The following is a 20825-nucleotide window of genomic DNA, read 5'->3' on the forward strand; positions in this document are numbered from 1 at the left end:
GGCCATGAGGACGGAAGGCAGTTGGTCTCCAAGATCCGGTAGGTGCAGAAGTTTTGCCGCACCACCATGCTTATTCAACCCGAAGGTTCGCAGTAATACATTCTTCATGGCCTCGTACTTGTCTTCCGCAGGTGAATTTACGATGAACCGCATCACGCGCTTGGTTGTGTCCGGCGATAGAGCGCTGACGAGGTAGAAGTACTTCGTGGATTCGTCCGACACCTTCTTTATATGGAATTGAGCCTCAGCGTGGATAAACCAAGCTTGCGGTGCGTACGTCCAAAATAACGGAAGATGAACGCCTGCCGCGCTTGACTCCGGTGTGCCCTGCTCGGTCATCGTCAACGAGGCGTCGGGTTCCTGCTCAGTCGGTGATCGTCCAGATCACGTCGGGGTCACCAATATGGCGAGTCCGAAACTTGTTGGTTGTAGACGAAGTTTATTGCAGCCGCAATACACGAATACAGAGTTAAACAACAAGGTACAGGACAACCAATACAAACTTACTGTCTTCCTTGAAGACTTCGCCGAACGGACTAAAACGGGCGCCAAACGCGCACATGACATCGCTGGCCAATCAGCGATATCGTTCCCTGGACCAATCCCCATGGTCGCGTTCCCACGTGACCTCGCTGGCCAATCCGAGGGTTCGACGACCTGGACCATTCTCTATGGTCGCTACAGTTTGAGGCATATTCAGTCATTGACATAAGTTGACGCTGTTCAATTTGGTTGAATTGTCTGACATGCAATTTTACTAGTGCCCCGAGTGTCAGCAGTGCCTAAATCTGGAGAATATTCATCAGGCTGAAGGGCTCATCACACCTACTGGACATTTGATGTATTTTCTAGACACAAGGAGGTGCCAATGCTAGAATCGTGAGCAAATCATAAAGTGCCGGAGGAAATAAGATGGTCAGTCACCATCAGTGGAGAGAATGGACAGACGATATTTCAGGTCAGAAGTTTTCTTCAGGTTCCAGATTATGTTTTGGGTCGTGACCCTTTATCAGTAAAGAAGAGACCCCGCCCAAAACATTGTCTGGCCATTCCCTCCACAGATGCTGTCGGACCCACTGAGTTCCTCCAACTCTTTGTTTTGCTTGTGTATCTTATATTCTCATTTCATTCAAGACATTTTAAAGATCTGCAGTAGTCTATTTTTAGAGCATAAAAAAACTACTCTTTAAAATAATTATGATACTTAATTTTCCAAACTTTCGAGTATTTTGGTATTAAAAGAGTTGCCTGAATATAAACACTCAAAGTACGGACTGGTTGATAATTTTAAGTTTAGAAAATGCACTGAGATTCCCAAATACAGGAATTTACAATATTTATTCCACAAGTGTGAATGAGGATATGACTGGATGGGACATTAATTCTGCCTACAATTACTACTTTAATGCCAATATTTTTCCCACTATGAAGTCATCCATGGAGGACAAAGTTAACATAGAAATTGCTTTATCACATTTTCATGATATTAAAATATCATTGTGGGCCACCCAAATGTTGATTGCACAGCCCCATAAAGATCATGATCATTGTGTCAGTTTCACCACTGCATAGATAGACATGAAATGCTTGAGTAACTTAGTGGGTCAGGCAACATCTCTGGAGAAAAGGAATAGGTGACATTTTGGGTTGAAACCCTTCAGACTGAGAGTCAGGGTAGAGGGAAACTAGAGGTATAAAAAGGTTCAGAACAAATCAGAGCCGGTACCGATGACCAAGTAAAGGTGGAGTCCACAATGGTCCATTGTTGATAATGAAGGGATATATGGATGCGAACAGTGGAACTGGCAGGACAACTGGGGTGGTGGAGAGATGGAGGGAATATAGGGGTTATTTGAAATTAGAAAAATCAATATTCTGCTGGGTTGTAAACGGCCCAAGCGAAATATGAAGTGCTGTTCCTCCAATTTGTATATGTCCTCACTCTGACAGTGGAGGAGGCCCAGGACAGAAAGGTCAGTATGAGAATAGAAAGGAGAGTTAAAATGTTTGGCAACACTTAGGCCAAAGGTAGTCACAAAATGCTGGAGTAACTCAGCCGGACAGGCAGCATCTCTGGAGAGAAGGAATGGGTGACGTTTCGTGCCGAGACTCTTCTTCAAACTCTTTAGGCCAAGGCAGACTGTGAAAGGATCATCCAGTCAGTTCCACTGTTCACGTCCCTATATCCCTTTGTTATCACCTAACTTCCAACAGGTTTAATTATTCATTGAGATTCTAGATAAAACCACATGTTGTTGTGCTTCTGAGGCCCGGCAAAGGTCTCCTGGACCCAACGAGCATATGGCAAATTTCTTGGTTTTATTCCTTCACCAATTTTGTAAGCTCAGTTTCTTGAAATAACTCCAAGAACTCTCTTGGTGCTGAATCTTACATGATACATTAGAGATGACTAAGACTTTAGACATATAACAAGTAAACAGGCCCTTCAGCCCACCAAATCCACGCCGACCAGCACTATCACTACACACGAGGGACAATTTACAATTACTGAAGCCAATTAACCTACAAACAGTATAAGAAAATAACTGCAGATGCTGGTACAAATCGATTTATTCACAAAATGCTGGAGTAACTCAGCAGGTCAGGCAGCATCTCGGGAGAGAAGGAATGGGTGACGTTTCGGGTCGAGACCCTTCTTCAGACTGATGTCAGGGGGGCGGGACAAAGGAAGGATATAGGTGGAGACAGGAAGATAGAGGGAGATCAGGGAAGGAGGAGGGGAAGGGAGGGACAGAGGAGCTATCTAAAGTTGGAGAAGTCGACGTTCATACCACCGGGCTGCAAACTGCCCAGGCGAAATATGAGGTGCTGCTCCTCCAATTTCCGGCGGGCCTCACTATGGCACTGGAGGAGGCCCATGACAGAAAGGTCAGACTGGGAATGGGAGGGGGAGTTAAACATAGAAACATAGAAAATAGGTGCAGGAGTAGGCCATTCGGCCCTTCGAGCCTGCACCGCCATTCAATATGATCATGGCTGATCATCCAGCTCAGTAGCCTGTACCTGCCTTCTCTCCATACCCCCTGATCCCTTTAGCAAAAAGGGCCACATCTAACTCCCTCTTAAATATAGCCAATGAACTGGCCTCAACTACCTTCTGTGGCAGAGAATTCCACAGACTCCCCACTCTCTGTGAGAAGAAATGTTTTCTCATCTCGGTCCTAAAAGACTTCCCCCTTATCCTTAAGCTGTGACCCCTGGTTCTGGACTCCCCCAACATCGGGAACAATCTTCCCGCATCTAGCCTCTCCAAGCCCTTAAGAATTTTATGTTTCTATAAGATCCCCCCCCTCCTCAGTCTTCTAAATTCCAGCGAGTACAAGCCCAGTCTATCCAGTCTTTCCTCATATGCAAGTCCCGCCATCCCAGGGATTAATCTGGTGAACCTTCTCTGTACTCCCTCTAAGGCAAGAACGTCTTTCCTCAGGTTAGGAGACCAAAACTGCACACAATACTCCAGGTGCGGTCTCACCAAGGCCCTGTACAACTGCAGCAGAACCTCCCTGCTCCTAAACTCAAATCCTCTTGCTATGAATGCCAACATACCATTCGCTTTCTTCACTGCCTGCTGCACCTGCATGCTTGCTTTCAATGACTGGTGCACCATGACACCCAGGTCACGTTGCATCTCCCCTTCTCCCAATCGGTCACCATTCAGGTAATACTCTGCTTTCCTGTTCTTGCCGCCAAAGTGGATAACCTCACATTTATCCACATTATATTGCATCTGCCATGCATTTGCCCACTCGCCTAATCTATCCAAGTCACTCTGCAGCCTCCTAGCATCCTCCTCGCAGCTAACACTGCCACCCAGCTTCGTGTCATCCGCAAACTTAGAGATGTTGCATTCAATTCCCTCGTCCAAATCATTAATATACACTGTAAATAACTGGGGTCCCAGCACTGAGCCTTGCGGTACCCCACTAGTCACTGCCTGCCATTCCGAAAAGGACCCGTTTATTCCTACTCTTTGCTTCCTGTCCGCCAACCAATTTTCTATCCACCTCAAAACTGAACCCTCAATACCGTGTGCTTTAAGTTTGTACACCAATCTCCTATGTGGGACCTTGTCGAAGGCCTTCTGAAAGTCCAGATATAACACATCGACTGGTTCTCCCTTATCCACTCTACTAGTTACATCCTCGAAAAATTCTATAAGATTCGTCAGACATGATTTGCCTTTGGTAAATCCATGCTGACTTTGTCCGATGATTTCACCACTTTCCAAATGTGATGCTATCACATCTTTAATAACTGACTCTAGCATTTTCCCCACTACCGATGTTAGGCTAACTGGTCTATAATTCCCCGTTTTCTCTCTCCCTCCCTTTTTAAAAAGTGGGGTTACATTAGCTACCCTCCAGTCCTCCGGAACTACTCCAGAATCTAAAGAGTTTTGAAAAAATATCACTAATGCATCCACAATTTCTGAGGCTACTTCCTTAAGCACTCTGGGATGCAGCCTATCTGGCCCTGGGGATTTATCTGCCTTTAATCCATTTAATTTACCTAACACCACTTCCCGACTAACCTGGATTTCCCTCAGTTCCTCCATCTCATTAGACTACCGGTCCCCCGCTATTTCCGGCAGACGGTTTATGTCTTCCTTAGTGAAGACAGAACCAAAGTATTTGTTCAATTGGTCTGCCATCCCCTTGTTCCCTATGATCAATTCACCTGTTTCCGACTGCAAGGGACCTACATTTGCCTTAACTAATCTTTTTCTCTTGACTTTCTTTTAAAGTGCTCGGCCACCGGGAGATCAGTTTTGTTAATGCGGACCGAGCGCAGGTGTTCAGCGAAGCGATCGCCGAGCCTGCGCTTGGTTTCGCCGATGTAAATAAGTTGACATCTAGAGCAGCGGATGCAATAGATGAGGTTGGAGGAGGTGCAGGTGAACCTTTGTCTCACCTGGAAAGACTGTTTGGGTCCTTGGATGGAGTTGAGGGGGGAGGTAAAGGGACAGGTGTTGCATCTCGTGCGGTTGCAGGGGAAAGTGCCCGGGGTTGGGGTGGTTTGGGTAGGAAGGGACGAGTGGACCAGGGAGTTACGGAGGGAACGGTCTCTGCGGAACGCAGAGAGGGGAGGGGATGGGAAGATATGGCCAGTGGTGGGGTCCCGTTGTAGGTGACGGAAATGTTGGTGGATGATATGTTGGATCCGCTGGCTGGTGGGGTGGAAGGTGAGAACGAAGGGGATTCTGTCCTTGTTACGGGTGGGGGGAGGGGGAGCAAGAGCGGAGCTGCGGGATGTAGAAGAGACCCTAGTGAGAGCCTCATCTATAATGGAGGAGGGGAAGCCCCGTTTTATACAATAGACAATAGGTGCAGGAGTAGGCCATTCAGCCCTTCGAGCCAGCACCGCCATTCAATGCGATCATGGTTGATCACTCTCAATCAGTACCCCGTTCCTGCCTTCTCCCCATACCCCCTCACTCCGCTATCCTTAAGAGCTCTATCCAGCTCTCTCTTGAAAGCATCCAACGAACTGGCCTCCACTGCCTTCTGAGAACGAGGACATCTCGGAAGCCCTAGTGTGAAACACCTCATCCCGGGCGCAGATGCGGCGTAGACGGAGGAATTGGGAGTAGGGGATAGACTTTTTGCAGGGGACCGGGTGGGAAGAAGTGTAGTCCAGATAGCTGTGCGAGTCTACAAACATGTACATCGTTGGAGTGTGGGAAAAAAGCAGTTGTCACAGGGTGCATGTGCAAACTCTGGACAGACAGCATGCCTTAGTCAGGATCAAACCCAAGTGTCTGGCACTGTAAGGCAGCAGCTCCACCGCTGCGTCACTTTGCTGCCCCTTGATTTTAGAAAAATCTAATTACTGCTCTCACTTTTACCATCCCTTCAGTTGCAGATGACACTGTCAATCATCAGCCATTGCTTTGGCAGATCCAATGACTTGTTAAGAGACTAGCAGTTGGTCCATTTGGTCCAAACACCATTGCTTTTGTGCAAAATGGCATTTACCGCAAAGCAACCCAGCACCCAGAAGTGTAATAGCACCCTGTTCTTTAACATCTACTCAAATCAGTAGCCACTCCATCTGAGCACTTGAAACTTTATCTATGCCGACAACAAGAGGCAATATTTCCCTATCTGGCCTTCAACCAGAAATATTAACTCTGTTTCTCTTTCCACAGATGCCACTTGACCAGATAAGTGTTTCTAGCATATTCATCTCTTAGTTCATATTTCCAGCATCTGCAGTGCTTTGATTCTTATTTACCTTGAATTTGCACTGTCCCAGATCTGTTCAAACTGTTAAACACTCTGCTGGGTCCAAAAACGTGGCACTACGTTCCGACTGTTTAAACACCTCCCTCTAACCCTGACTTCTTAGTAATGCTTAGTAGTGGGGGACAGATTCTGATCAGGACACTATGCATAATGGAAGGATATTTTTAAAAGATCACTCTGCCATCGTGATAATAAATTAGTTGCCCGTCAGGGAACTCATATAAAAATAAAACATGATTTTAATGTAACATGTCTTAATATATTTGCAATAAAAAATAATAGAAACTTGTAAAGTTTTATTGAAAATAGGATAATAAGGGTTTGCTCGAGAATAAGGGCTTAATATGAGCCTTCTCGCTGAGTACAGACAGTAACTGCATTCAATACTGAAGGAAATGGACAGGAATGGCAGTTAAACCTAACTATCTAGGCAAATTCTCCCCAGAGCATAACCAAAATGATTTTTTGAGAGACCATCTAAATAAAAGTTCAGAAACCTCAATGGTTAGTTAAATGAATTCAAAATATTGCCTTCATAACCTTTGTAGCATCATCTAACCTCTCATCCATCAGAATATTCCAGTGGGCTTTGGATGTAAACGGATTGAGTAAACATGCCATCAGTTCTAGGATCATTTTATTTAAATAGGTCTTGAAAACCTGCGACACTAAAGTTTATTCAGGCATGAGTGTCCTTGTTTATTCTAATTATGTATCAACTAAATAGTAATTAGATTAAGTCACTGGAAAGTGCACAGGAATAAAGATTCACAATGGCAGTATTTGCTTAATCACCTTGCAAGAGTATCAAGATTCAAAACTGTAAGTTAGTCTTTATGTACTAAGGCTAACCCAAGTGCAAGATATTTAAGATGGGGATGAACCTATTTAAATTAACCAAATGAACAAGGAATGCTGAGAACAAACGTTTCCTCGGTGAACCTGGTCAGATTAAAAACAAACTCAGCCAGTTCAGTAGAAGAAATGATTCAACCCTACTGCCTTTCAAAGTATAGAAACAAGGAACTGCCGGTGCTGGTTTACACAAAAGTATACAGTGGTGGAGTAACTTAGTGGGTCAGGTAGCATAAAGAAGAGAGCATCACCTATTCATGTTCTCCAGAGATGCTGCCCTACTCATTGAGTTAATTCAGCACTTTGTGCCCTTCCACAGTGATTGTAGAAACATATAGAATAGCAGGAGAGTATCCGCAGAGCAGCTGCCAAGGACTGAGCCCACATTACTGTCAAGTTGTGGATGGTGCACCAAGCAAAGTCTCAAACTGCTGTAAACTACAAAGTACCTCCAGAGCAGTGGAACTATATGAGACGTCAATGGATTACTTAATGTTAATTCTGCATATTCCTCGATAAATGAACATTCTCCTCTTGTACATGCATTGCAGAGTAATGCCAAGCTCTTACCCAAAGTAGCCATCCTATGGACTGGAATCACAGCTTAGAATAAGGATATCAGTGAACTGTTGCTGGAATTAATGAATCATTATAGATCAAACTTCCCCAACCTTTCTCAGTCAAATCCAAACCCAAGGGATATAATTTCTATAATGTTGCCTTCACATCGCTGGGGGGAGAGACACATTCGAATTGCTAACAATTCCTTTATTTAATACTGCAGCTTCATGATTTTGGGAACACACAACACTGAAGAAAAGTTAGAATAAATTGTACTACTACTGGTCCAGCAAAACTTTTCCATCCAATTGAAGGAATGTTGCCTGAGAACATAGAACAGTACAGCACAGGAACAGACCCTATGTCGCACAATGTCCTTGCCAAACATGATGCCAAGTTGAACTAATCTCTTTTGCCTGCACATGATCCACATCATTCCATTCCCTGCAAATCCATGTGCCTATTGGGAGGCACAGTGGCGCAGCAGTAGAACTGCAGACTTACAGCACCAGAGACCCAGGTTTGATCCTGACTACAGGTGCTGTTTGTATGAAGCTTGTATGTTTTCCCCGTGGCCTGCATGAGTTTTCTCCAGGTGCTCCAGTTTCCTCCCCTACACCATAGACGTACAGGTTTGTAGGCTAATTGGCATAGTAAAATTGTAAATTGTTCCCAGTGTATGTAAGATAGTGTTCGTGCGCGTGGATCGCTGGTTGGCGCGGACTCGGTGGGGCGAAGGGCCTGTTTCAGCGCTCCATCTCCAAACTAAACAATCCAAAAGGCTCTGAAATACCAAAATCATATCTGCCTCCACCACCACCCCTGGCAGCAGGTTTCAGGCACCCACCACACTCAGTGTAAACAACTTTTTCTGTTTCCTGTACATCTCCTTTAAACTTGTTCCCTTAAAGCTATGCCCTCTAGTCCTTAACATTTCTAAGGTTCTGTCTGCCTATCCTATTAGGCCTCTCATAAAAAGACCCAAAGTGCTGAAGTAACTCAGTGGGCCAGGCAGCATCTCTGGGGATGGGTGATGGGTGATGTTTCAGGTCTGGACCTTCATCAGACTCATGTGTCTCATAATTTTATATATTTCTATCAGGCCTTTGTCACCGGACTGCATTCCTATCAAGGGGTGGCCCTTAAGGAACAGCCACTGCTGCAATAAAAGGATAGCTCACTGCCACAACTCAAGAGCTTTGTTGGTCGGCATTGTGTTCTAATACCCTCTATCTCAAATATCCATACTGGTATAAAATAAAGCAACATTGGAAAAAATATTGCCCTAAATGTTTATTTTTTTAACCAGCATGACCACAATGGACTCAGTTGCTTCCTTTTGCAGAGAAGATTTCTCTGCTTCTTTCTGTGCTTCTATTACGACTCGTTATGTTTCTAGAACGTCTCGTGATTACATTTTATTTAGAATCAAATTTACCAGATTCAAGTCCAAGCAACTGAATCACATTACTTTTTAATTAAAACAGCGCTCAGGGTTTAAGCCCAACTACTTCAGTTTCCAGGAAAGGGCATTCATCTGCAGACAGATGACAACAAACTGCACAAATGATTGAGGAAAGCTTTGTTGCTTGGTGCCTGGATGTTTAAACAGATGAAAACAAATCAAGCCGACTAGGTTATCTTTTTTATCTCACTTTCAACCAGCTCAAGGCATTTTTGTGATTGGAATGATGAATTTGCCATCCTCTTGCTTCCATGTTGCAGTTTGAGAGCTCATCAGTCCTATTGACAGTACATCATGTTCCAAAAAGTTAAGGAGCTAATCTGATGCTCCATTTAAGATGAAGGAGATGAATATTTTACAACAGCAAGAACAGAATCCTCACTCCTATGTCAAAATAAAATGAATGAAACAAAACAGTTTATGGAGTTTCCTCTGGAATGGACCAATCAAAATTCAATTTCGAATAATTTTCTCAGATCTAAGGCCAAATAAGAATAATTTGTATTATAAACAGCAAATGCTGGAAACACTCAGCAGATCTGGCAGCATCTGGGGAAACAAAATCAGAGTCATCGCAACATGGCAAGAGAAAGTGTGACCATAACATGATAAAATTCTTCATTAAGAGGCAGAGGGAAGTAGCAGAATAGGAAACAAGGCTTTTCCATGTGAACAAAGAAAGTTACACAGATAGAAATCACAAGTTGGCTGTGATGGACCGTGGCAATTTATTAAATGAGTTGACGATGAAAAGACAATGGATAATGTTCAAATAATGTATATGTGAATTAAAACAATTATTCAGTCTTGTCTGACACAAAAATATGTCAATGAGAGAGGAACTAGCCATGGCTGATGGGCTGATGAAGGAAGTTAACAGCAGTACTAGATCCCAAGAGAAGCCATTGAGTCCCACAGCGCAGAAACAGGCACGTTGGCCCAACTTGTCAATGCACATTAAGATGACCCATCTAACCTTGTCCCATTTGCCTGGTCCGGCCAGATCTCACTAAACCTTTCATATCCGTGTACTAGTCCAAATGTCTTTCAAATGTTGCTATTGTACCTGCCTCAAGTACTTCCTCTGGCAGTTCATTTCATATACCCACCACCTCTGTGTGAAAAAGTTGTCCCTCAGGCTTCTATTACATCTTTTCCCTCTCAACTTAAACCTGTCCTTTGGTTTCTTATTCCCCTATCCTGGATAAAGTATTTGTGCTTTTCTATTCCTCTGATAATAATAATAATAATAATAATGCATTACATTTATATAGCGCTTTTCTAGAAACCCAAAGACGCTTTACATATTAGATCTAACATAAAGATAAATAAATAAACGAACAGAAAAGGATGAAAAAGGTGGAGCGACGGTCAATGATTGAAGGCGGTGTTGAACAAGTGAGACTTCAGTGATGTTTTAAATGTGGTGAGTGAGGAGGAGTCTCTGACGGTTTGGGGTAGTGAGTTCCAGAGGGTGGGAGCAGCGATGGAGAAAGCCTTGTCCCCCCAGGATCTGAGTTTGGTCCGGATGGGGGGGGATAGGAGGTTAGCAGCAGCAGAGCGGAGGGAGCAGGTGGGAGTGTGTCTGTGGAGGAGGTCAGTCAGGTAGGATGGGGCCAGGTTATGGAGGGCTTTGTAGGTCATGAGGAGGATTTTGTACTGGATTCTTTGGGGGATGGGGAGCCAGTGGAGCTTGTAGAGGACGGGGGTGATATGGTCACGGGTCGGGGAGTGGGTGAGTAGACGGGCAGCGGAGTTCTGGATGTATTGGAGTTTATTGGTGATTTTAGAGGGTGAACCATAGAGGAGGCTGTTACAGTAGTCCAGACGGGAGGTGATGAAGGCGTGGATGAGGGTTTCTGCAGCTGTGGAGGAGAGGGATGGACGGAGACGGGCGATGTTTTTGAGGTGGAAGAAGGCTGTCTTGGTGATGTGTTTAGTGTGTTTGTCAAAAGAGAGGGTTTGATCAAAAATTATGCCAAGATTCCGGATGTGAGGGGAGGTGGATACTGAGAAACCGTCGATGTTGAGGGTGAAGTTGTGGGTGGATTTGGTGTGCGTTTTTGGTCCGATGATGACGATTTCGGATTTGTCACAGTTTAGTTTGAGGAAATTGATTTGAAGCCAAGATTTTATTTCAGTGATGCAGTTTGTCAGGATAGAGTGTGTGGCGGTGGAGATTGACTTGGTGGAGATGAGGAGCTGGATATCATCGGCGAAGCAGTGGATGATTTTATACACCTCTGTACAATTACCCCTTAGCTTCCTGTAAAAAAATGTCAGAAAAAGCAGTAAGACTGAGGATTGGGAGAAGTTTAGAGGTTATAAATGGAGGACAAAAATATTAAGGTGGGGGTGGGGGGGGGGGGGGGGGGGTTGTAAATGGAGTATGAGAGTAAGCCTCCAGGGAACATAACAATTGATTTGAAAGCTTCCATAAATGAGGGTGGAATGGTGTTGTAACCAGTAGAGTTCCTGCCTCACAGCACTAGCAACCTATTTGATCCTGATCTTCAGTGTTGTTGTGTGCACTTTGCACTTTCTCTGTGTGACCACATGAGTATTTCAAAGATATGCAGGTTAGTGGGTTAATTAGTCACTGTAAATCACTTCCAATGTGTAGGTAGGGGTAGTATCTTGGGAAAGAATTTTCTGGGAATAAACAGGTTACAAATTAGTGGGAAGGCACATGGATAAGCAGGGAGTGGAGCGATATGGATCATGTGCAGGCAGATGAGATTAGTTTATTTTGGCATCATTTTTGGCACGGACATTGTGAGCTGAAGAACCTGTTCCTGTGCTGTACTTTTCTGCATTTAAAGTTAAACTTTAAGGTTCAGAGATCTAGCATGGAAACAGGCCCTTGGCGCCACTAAGTTCATGCGAACCATCGATCATCTGTTCACACTACTTCCATGTTATCTGACTTTCTCATCTACCTCAAACACTAGAAACAATTTACAGAGGCCAATTAACTACAAACCCGCACATCTTTGGGATGTGGGAGGAAACCGGAGCATCCTGAGGAAACCCGAGCAGTCACAGGAAGAACATGCAAACTTCACAGAGACAGCACTCAAGGTCAGGATTGAAACCAGGGCTCTAGCACTGTGAGGCAGCAGCTCTACCAGCTGTGGCACTGTGCCGCTGGTAGAGCAAATGGAACCAGTAAGTTTAAACCAAGCACAGGAACCAAAGCTCTGTTGAGTGGTTGGGGAATGTGGGAACCAGGGACATGCTGAGTGAAAGGAGCACAGGAAGTGGAATTCCAGTAAGTGGAAGGGATTGCAGGAACCTTATTATCCACTCGCCTAATCTATTAATTATCTCTGCGCAAACTGTTTGCATTTATTTTGCAACTTATCTTTCAATCTACTTTTATGTAGCAGCAGGCTATCAAAAAATATGAAGGCAGCCAGTGTCATTCATCTACATTTTGAACTTGACAGAACATAATTAATTTAGCCTTAACTGAGGGTGCAAATGTAAACACATAAACCAAAGAATTCCATGAAATGCACAGATTCCTTCCAGGTGGAATAATTACAATTATTCCTGGTTTTGATCTTATCGCTGTCTACAATCACTAAATGTGTCAGATTAAAGTGATTCTGCAAATTCTCTATCATCCCTTTGGAATGAAATATCTTTTATCTTATTTGGTGTCAGGACTGCCAAAGAGGCATGCACGTCAAAGCCCATCTCTATTTGTTAGATTGCTTTCTTTTGCTCTTTCAATGATTTCATTTCAGCAACATTACATGCCCTGAAGAACATCATCACCCAATCTATATAAGACGTGCAGGGTTCACACACTTTATCATAAAGGTCAAAGATCCCAGACCGGCCACAGCAGTTTTGAAGAACCATCTTGCTCCGGTTCTGCTTTAACCATTACAAGTCTTTCGTGTGACACGCTGACATCTCCCCCATGCTTGAGTTTGAACTCAAAATCTGTCAATTCATTTCTGCATGCAAGGTTCCTGTGACTGATCATACGTTTTGGAATTAGCCGATCATCATCATTATACAGTCACTTTAAAAAAGTAAGAAAATTGTTACAAAGGCAGCTTTAATTCTTCTCTATTCTCTTTGCCTGCGTAATATACACGTACCTTGTGGGCTCTTAGTTTCTAATGGAGTAACATGCAGGGTGTGTACAGCAATATATGAGAAACATGGGGAATTCTACTGATAAAATTGCTTAGACTTCTGCTGTTTAAACTCAGGAGCTGTGCAAGCTGAGATTGTTGCCTTCATGACTCTGAAGATCATGGGTCCTGGAGGATCTGACAGTAGATAGCAATCCATCCAACTGATTACCATAGATGAGGTGCTGTCACAGGTTGCTCTATTCTGCATGAACCTGCATCTCTCTCATGCCGAACATATTTGCCACTCTGCCAGTAACTTTTCTGCTACCTATCAGACAGCTAAGCAATATTTTGGGCACCCAGCAAAAGTGTGCAGACTTCAACGGCACGTCGATTTGTTCTGCAAGGCTTTCTGTTAACTCTGGGTCAGCAGTCTTGCACTCACTCACCACAAAGGGAGCTCTGCTGAGAAGCAGTAGACAGACTAAAAGCAAAGGCATAGACTAAAGGAATCTGAAAATCGTGGTTTTGGCCATGATTGGATATGTAAATATGAAATGATTACTGAGTGGCTTAGTAAGGTTTTCATTGGCTACAGTTAATGGATACTGAGATGGTCAATATTGGGGAAAGATAAGATGTTCCAACTGGATGAAGAATTGGTTTCATGGAAGGAAGCAGAGAATGATCATGGAAAGTTGTTTTTCCGACAGGAGGCTTGTGACGAGTGGTGCACCTCAGGGATCGGTTTTACTTGTGGTTTATATCAATGATTTGGATGAGAATGTAGAAGGCATGATAAGTAAATGCAGATTATATTAAAGTGGGTGCTATTGTAGATAGCAAAGATAATTATCAAAAATTACAGCAGGATCTTGATCAGTTGGGCAAGTAGGCTGCGAAATGGTTAGTAGAGTTTAACGGTGGGAGGCGTTGTATTTTGGGAAGTCAAAGCATGGCAACATCTTCACAGTGAATGGCAGGGCTCAGTGGAATGCTATAGAGCAGGGGGATCCAGGAGTGCAGGTACATAGTTCCTTGAAAGTGGCAGTACAGGTATCTAGGGTGGTCAAGACGGCTTTCACTACATTGACTGTCATCAGTCAGTGTATTGAGTATAGAAGTTGGGATGTTATGCTACAGTTATACAAGACGTTGAGGAGGCCGCATTTGGAGTATTATGTTGTTTTGGTCACCCTGCTGTAAGAAAGATGTTGTTAAGCTGGAAAGAGTGCAGAGAAATTTTACAAGTATGTTGCCAAGACTTGAAAGCCTGAAATATAGGGAGAGATTGGGCAGACTATGACTTTATTTCTTGCAGCATAGAAGGATGAGGGAGTGATCTTATTGAGGTGTATAAGATCATGAGGGTAATAGATAGGGTGAAAACACAGTCTTTTATCAAGAGTAGGGGAATCAAGAACCATGAGACATAGGTTTAAGGTGAGAGGAAAAAGATTTAAGAGGTACTTGAGGGACAGGCTGAGTTACTCCAGGACTTTGTGTCTTCAGGTTTTGCAGTTTGCTGAGATTTCCCTTTTACATTAGTATAGTTACAACAAGGAGGGGGATGCAACAAGTGCAGGAGACCTCAGTGGATGTACATGACCAGCCAAACCAGCGAGTGAGTGGATTGGCTGAAGGAAGGCTTTCTCCGAGGTGAGTAAAGTTCGGGAGGTTTAAAAAGAGTGCCAAGTGTCAGCCCGGGACAATTACCTGGAAGATTGCAGAGGAGCAGCGGTAGCCAGACCAGCGAGTGAATGGATTGGCTGAGAGGGGAAATCATGATTGACTAATCTTTTGGAATGTTTTGAGGATGTAACAAGTAGAATGGATAAGGGAGAGCCAGTGGATGTGGTGTATCTGGACTTTTAAAAAGCCTTTGACAAGGTCCCATACAAGAGATTAGTGTGCAAAATTAGAGCACATGGTATTGGGGGTAGGGTATTGACATGGATAGAGAACTGGTTGGCAGACAGGAAGCAAAGAGTAGTAATTAACCGGTCCTTTTCAGAATGGCAGGCAGTGACTAGTGGGGTGCCGCAAGGCTCGGTGCTGGGACCCCAGTTGTTTACAATATATATTATCGATTTAGACGAGGGAATTAAACATAACATCTCCAAGTTTGCGGATGACACAAAACTGGGTGGCAGTGTGAGCTGTGAGGAGGATGCTATGAGGATGCAGAGTGACATGGATAGGTTGGGTGAGTGGGCAGATGCAGTAAAACGTGGATAAATGTGAGGTTATCCACTTTGGTGGCAAGGTCAAGAAGGCAGATTATTATCTGAATGACGACAGATTAGGAAAAGGGGAGGTACAGCGAGACCTGGGTGCCCTTGTACAACAGTCACAGAAAGTAAGCATGCAGGTATAGCAGGCAGTGAAGCAAATGGCATGTTGGCCTTCATAGCGAGAGGATTTGAGTATCGGAGCAAGGAGGTCCTACTGCTGTTGTACAGGGCCCTGGTGAGACTGCACCTGGAGTATTGTGTGTAGTTTTGGTCTCCTAGTTTGAGGAAGGACATTCTTGCTATTAAGGGAGTGCAGCGTAGGTTCACCAGGTTAATTCCCGGGATGGCGGGACTGACATATGATGAAAGAATCGATCAACTAGGCTTATATTCACTGGAATTTAGAAGGATGAGAGGGGATCTTGTAGGAACATATAAAATTCTTGGAGGATTGGACAGGGTAGATGCAGAAAAAATGTTCCCGATGTTGGGGGAGTCCAGAACCAGGGGTCACAGTTTAAAAATAAGGGGTAGGCCATTTAGGACTGAGATGAGGAAAACCTTTTTCACCCAGAGAGTTGTGAATCTGTGGATTTCTCTGCCACAGAAGGCAGTGGAAGCCAATTCACTGGATGTATTCAAGATGGAGTTGTTTATAGATCTTGGGGCTAACGGAATCAAGGGATATGGGGAGAAAGCAGGAACGGGGTACTTATTCTGGATGATCAGCCATGATCATATTGAATGGCGGCTCGAAGGGCCGAATGGCCTACTCCTGCACCTATTTTCTATGTTTTTATAGTAAATCACAAGAATGGTGTCAACTGTGCAACATGACACGGATGTTATATCGGTGTATTCAATATTGTTGCTTTGTTCATTCCAATCCATACATGCATTGCATGTTATAAATAATGACATTTTATAACATATTGATAACATAACTTGTTTCCCCTCCCAGTGATGCAACATATTTCAAGTGTTCTCTGTTTTTATCACCAAACATCCTCCATATATTATGTCATATTATTTCTCTGCGAGAGTACTTAATGCATCACCTAATGCCACCTAACCTCACGTTTGAACTGGCGCCATCCTGGTAAAAAAAACAGTTCATAAAGTCATACTACATGTAAACGGGATTTTCGACTCAACTTGTCCATGCCAATGCCCTATATTAGCTAGTCACATTTAAATGTCTTTGGTCTATATCTATCTAAATCTTTTCTATCCATAGTTAACACTATTTCTATGACAGCTCTAGAGTACTTGTTTCTTAACTGAAAATATCACAGGAAGAAATGAAATGAGAGGATCCTGGTAGATGATTCCAATGTTGAACTGCTTTCTCTAAGGAAGAGTTAGCTGGGGAAATCAAGGTCTAGAGGGCAAAGGAAAGGGAAAACCTAGGTAAAGTGTTACCAAATACAAAAAATCAAAGGAACTGGGCAAATTTGTGAAACACATATTCTATACATTTGCAAAAATATAACACCACTGTGGCTGGTCCTGCAGCAAAAGTACATTTAAATTAAATAAAACTGATATTAGCATCAAGGCTGTTCTGCAAAGGCAGTTTCGTGACCTTCGCACATACAAATTGACCATATCCCAACAAGCCATGAAATCAATAGGACTTAATAAATGAATGTGAAATGAAAGGATTGCAGAGAGCATTGTTCTTACAGAGACACAAACACAATGGACTTTGCACTAACCCAAAGAACTAGTTAGACTAATCAGATCACATGTACTCATTTAAATCCGACTCCATCTCCAAATCCCTGTGGTCTGATTGTCCACAAGACTGATAAATCTACACGACAAGCAACAACTACGGTTTCTCTAAGTCTTAATTCATCCCCAAAAGCATTCAGAATTTTTTATGCTCAAATTGATGCTGGAGTGAAACCCATTCATCAGCCTTTCAAAATACTGATAAATCTAGAACTGGCCAAAACATGCTTGCCTGCTGACAGCAAAAAACATCAGACAGGGAGATATCCGCCTGAGATGACAATGGGCTAATTCACTAACTCTGAGTGAGACAGAACCGTTTTACAAACTTACAGCAAACAAATGAGATTGAGACACACGTGACTTTAGACTTTACTTTGACTTTAGAGACACAGCGTGGAAAGAGGCCCTTCGGCCCATTGTGTCCGCACCGACCAGCAATCACCCTGTGCACTGGCACATTCCTACACACTAGGGACAATTTATAATTTACAGAAGCCAATAAACGTACACTCTTTGTAGGAGGAAACCGGTGCACCCAAAGAAAACCCATCTGCTCACAGGAAGAATGTACAAACTCCATACAGCCAACCCCTTAGTCAGGATTAAACCCGAGTCTCTGGCGCTCTAAGGGAGCAACTCTACCACTGCACCACTGTGCTGCCCAAATCATGGTACAATCAAAGTTGGGCTACATCAATCAATTGTCAAGCACACTTGCTGAATGAGGGGATGAGAACTGGTGTGTGGGACATAAAGGAATGCAGCTGAGAACCCTGCCAACTATAGCAAGTTAATGTATCAGAGTCTGAAGAAGGGTCTCGTCCCGAAACGTCACCCATTCCTTCTCTCCAGAGATGCTGTTTGTCCCGCTGAGTTACTCCAGCATTTTGTGTCTACATTCGATATAAACCAGCATCTGCAGTTCTTTCCTACACATATCAGGTTGAAGATTTCCTATCCACAGTTAAGGACAGAGGAAGACATCCTGTGGGCACTTGAATGGAAAGTCTTGACATTAAAGCAGATACAATGGAGATAAAGAAACTGAGAGATTAGAATATAGTCCTCACAGAAAGCAAGGTAGGAGGAGGTGCAGTTTTTCCACCACTTTCAATTGGATTCCACCAGCAGACAACTCCTCTCCACTTTCAAAATGTTATTCGGAGTCCCTTCACTTTGCAAATCTCTGATCCCCTCTTCCATTTCAACTGACCATTCTCTATAATGGCACTTTCCCATGCAACTGCAAGAAATACCATTTTATCTCATCACTTCCCACTATCCAGATACCAAAAAGGTTGTTTCAAGTGAGTGGGAAATTCGTTTACCCTTCTTCCAATTTTGTGGATTGGATTAGTTATTCACCATGTGGTCTTCTCCACAATTTAGAAACCAAATGCAGATTGGATGACCACCTCTGAGCAACTCAATCACAAGTGGGGTGCGCGGTGAATTTCGAGTTGCCTAACACTTTAATACTCTGTCCCATTCCCACTCTAACTGTCTTTTTTTCGTACTGCATTGTTTCAATTATGTTCAATGTGAACATCCCTGCACCTTCCATCTGGATGTGCTGCAACTTTCTGAAAATAGCATTAAAGTTAGCAATGTCAGATAGACTGGATTTTTGATTCCATAAATGTTGCTCAATCTTTCATTTAAAATTTAGCTTTTTTTTTCTCTTTCGTCGATAACTGTATTTAAAATATTTGTACACTCAGCATCTTTGGTCTGCATCAGTCACGCATATTTCGTATCCTTACCTCCCCAGCTCTACCACTTAAAATGCACTTCAAATTCACATTTTTCCTGAGCTGAAATATTGACTGTTTCTAACCCCATAGAAGATGCCTGACTTACTGAAAGCTCTTGGAATTTTCTGATCTTACAGAACTGGGCACCTGAGGTGTTAAAAGTTAAAGAGAATAGTTTGTTAAAGGGAATTTTTACATGAGCATTTGTACAGTATTTTGTAAGTAGCATAAACTATTCCAAGGACATTCAGTTGTACTGCTTTGTGAGTCTTGACTAGTTATATTCAACCCAGGGGCTTCATATTGAATTTAAGTATTTCAGCATCAGAAGAGAAGCAAGGGTCCCAATCAACAACATAAACGAGTGATTTTTTACATTTAGATTGTGCGTTTCATGACTTCTGGAGAAGTGTGGTCAAGAGTCTACAAACAGCAATACTATTGTGACCAAGTAGCCTTGTTTGATGACACAGGTGTTGGGTTATGGACCTAATCAACATCGATAAATTGTTTAAGGCATAAATATGAGTCTTTTACGTCCACTTTGAATGCACAATGTACGTCCACGTAGAGTACACATTAACCAGTGCATTTACTGGAGCGGGAATCCAAAAAAGGCAAAAGTTACTCTCGAGTCACAACTGACTGCAATAATGGCAGTGCAGATAAATCCCGCTGCTTGTTAATTAAAGTAAAATGATTATAATCAATATTTAAAAACACAAAATGCTGGAGGAACTCATTGGGTCTGGTGGCATCTGTGGAGGGAAAGGACAGACAACGTTTCAGCTCAGGTCCCTTTTGCAGACTGACAGATTACATTTAAGTTTATTTATTCACAAAATGCTGGAGTAACTCAGCAGGTCAGGCAGCATCTCGGGAGAGAAGGAATGGGTGACGTTTCGGGTCGAGACCCTTCTTCAGACTGAAGAAGGGTCTCGACCCGAAACGTCACCCATTCCTTCTCTCCCGAGATGCTGCCTGACCTGCTGAGTTACTCCAGCATTTTGTGAATAAATCGATTTGTACCAGCATCTGCAGTTATTTTCTTAGATTACATTTAAGGTTGGACCCTTCTTCATTCTCAGTTTCAGGAATGGTCTGAAGAAGGGTCCTGACCTTAAATGTCATCTGCCAGGCTGAAGAAAAGACCCAAGCTGAAACATTATCTGTCCATTTCCTCCACAGATGCTGCCTGGCCAATGAGTTCATCCAGCACTTGGTGTTGTGCTCAAGATACCTTGTGATATGTCATATAGTATCACCCCTTGTTTGATATTATATCCGTTTTACTACATTGTGATTTTTTTGACATAGGAATAAGAGGTCTTCTCATCGTCATGAAGCTAAGATTATAGCAGGTAATCATTTTATAGGCCATGAACTAATTATTATTGCTATAAGCCTGAAAGATGGACTTACTGCCACATTTCCATCGCAATCTTTGGCTTGACACACACCAGTCATCCTATTTTTTTCCAGAACATCTTCCCAACATGTTGGGTCCTTCAGAGAGAAGAAAAGAAAAACAACCTTGTTAACATTAGACACAAGTAACTGCAGATGTTAGTTTACAAAAAATGACATGAAGTGCTGGTGTAACTCGGCAGGTCAGGCAGCATCTCTGAAGAACATGGATAGACGACGTTTCGGGTCAGGACCCTTTTTCAGACTTGTCCACAATATGTTGAACCTTTATGAAACATTGTTAAGTCACCATTTACAGCACTACACCTAATTTTTTTTCACAGCACTGCAGCAAGGAGGTGAAAATCCGAGAGAATCCGCAGAAAATATTCACCAGTCTGGTTCCAGGAATGAGGGACTTCAGCTGTAAGATTAGATTAGAGGATTTC

At 43.2% G+C, this 20825-nt stretch overlaps 1 protein-coding gene across 2 annotated transcripts in view; it reads right to left on the minus strand.

The window, feature by feature from the left end:
• The window catches only part of prkn (parkin RBR E3 ubiquitin protein ligase), a 605665-nt gene that overhangs the window by 318933 nt on the left and 265907 nt on the right, over positions 1-20825 (minus strand). For both annotated transcript variants that reach the window (XM_078405212.1, XM_078405213.1), the window contains exon 5: positions 20392-20475. In XM_078405212.1, coding sequence (XP_078261338.1) covers positions 20392-20475 — 84 coding nt within the window. The remainder of the gene's footprint in view (positions 1-20391; positions 20476-20825) is intronic.

Source organism: Rhinoraja longicauda, chromosome 9, assembly GCF_053455715.1.
Source record: "Rhinoraja longicauda isolate Sanriku21f chromosome 9, sRhiLon1.1, whole genome shotgun sequence".
NCBI lineage: Eukaryota > Metazoa > Chordata > Chondrichthyes > Rajiformes > Arhynchobatidae > Rhinoraja > Rhinoraja longicauda.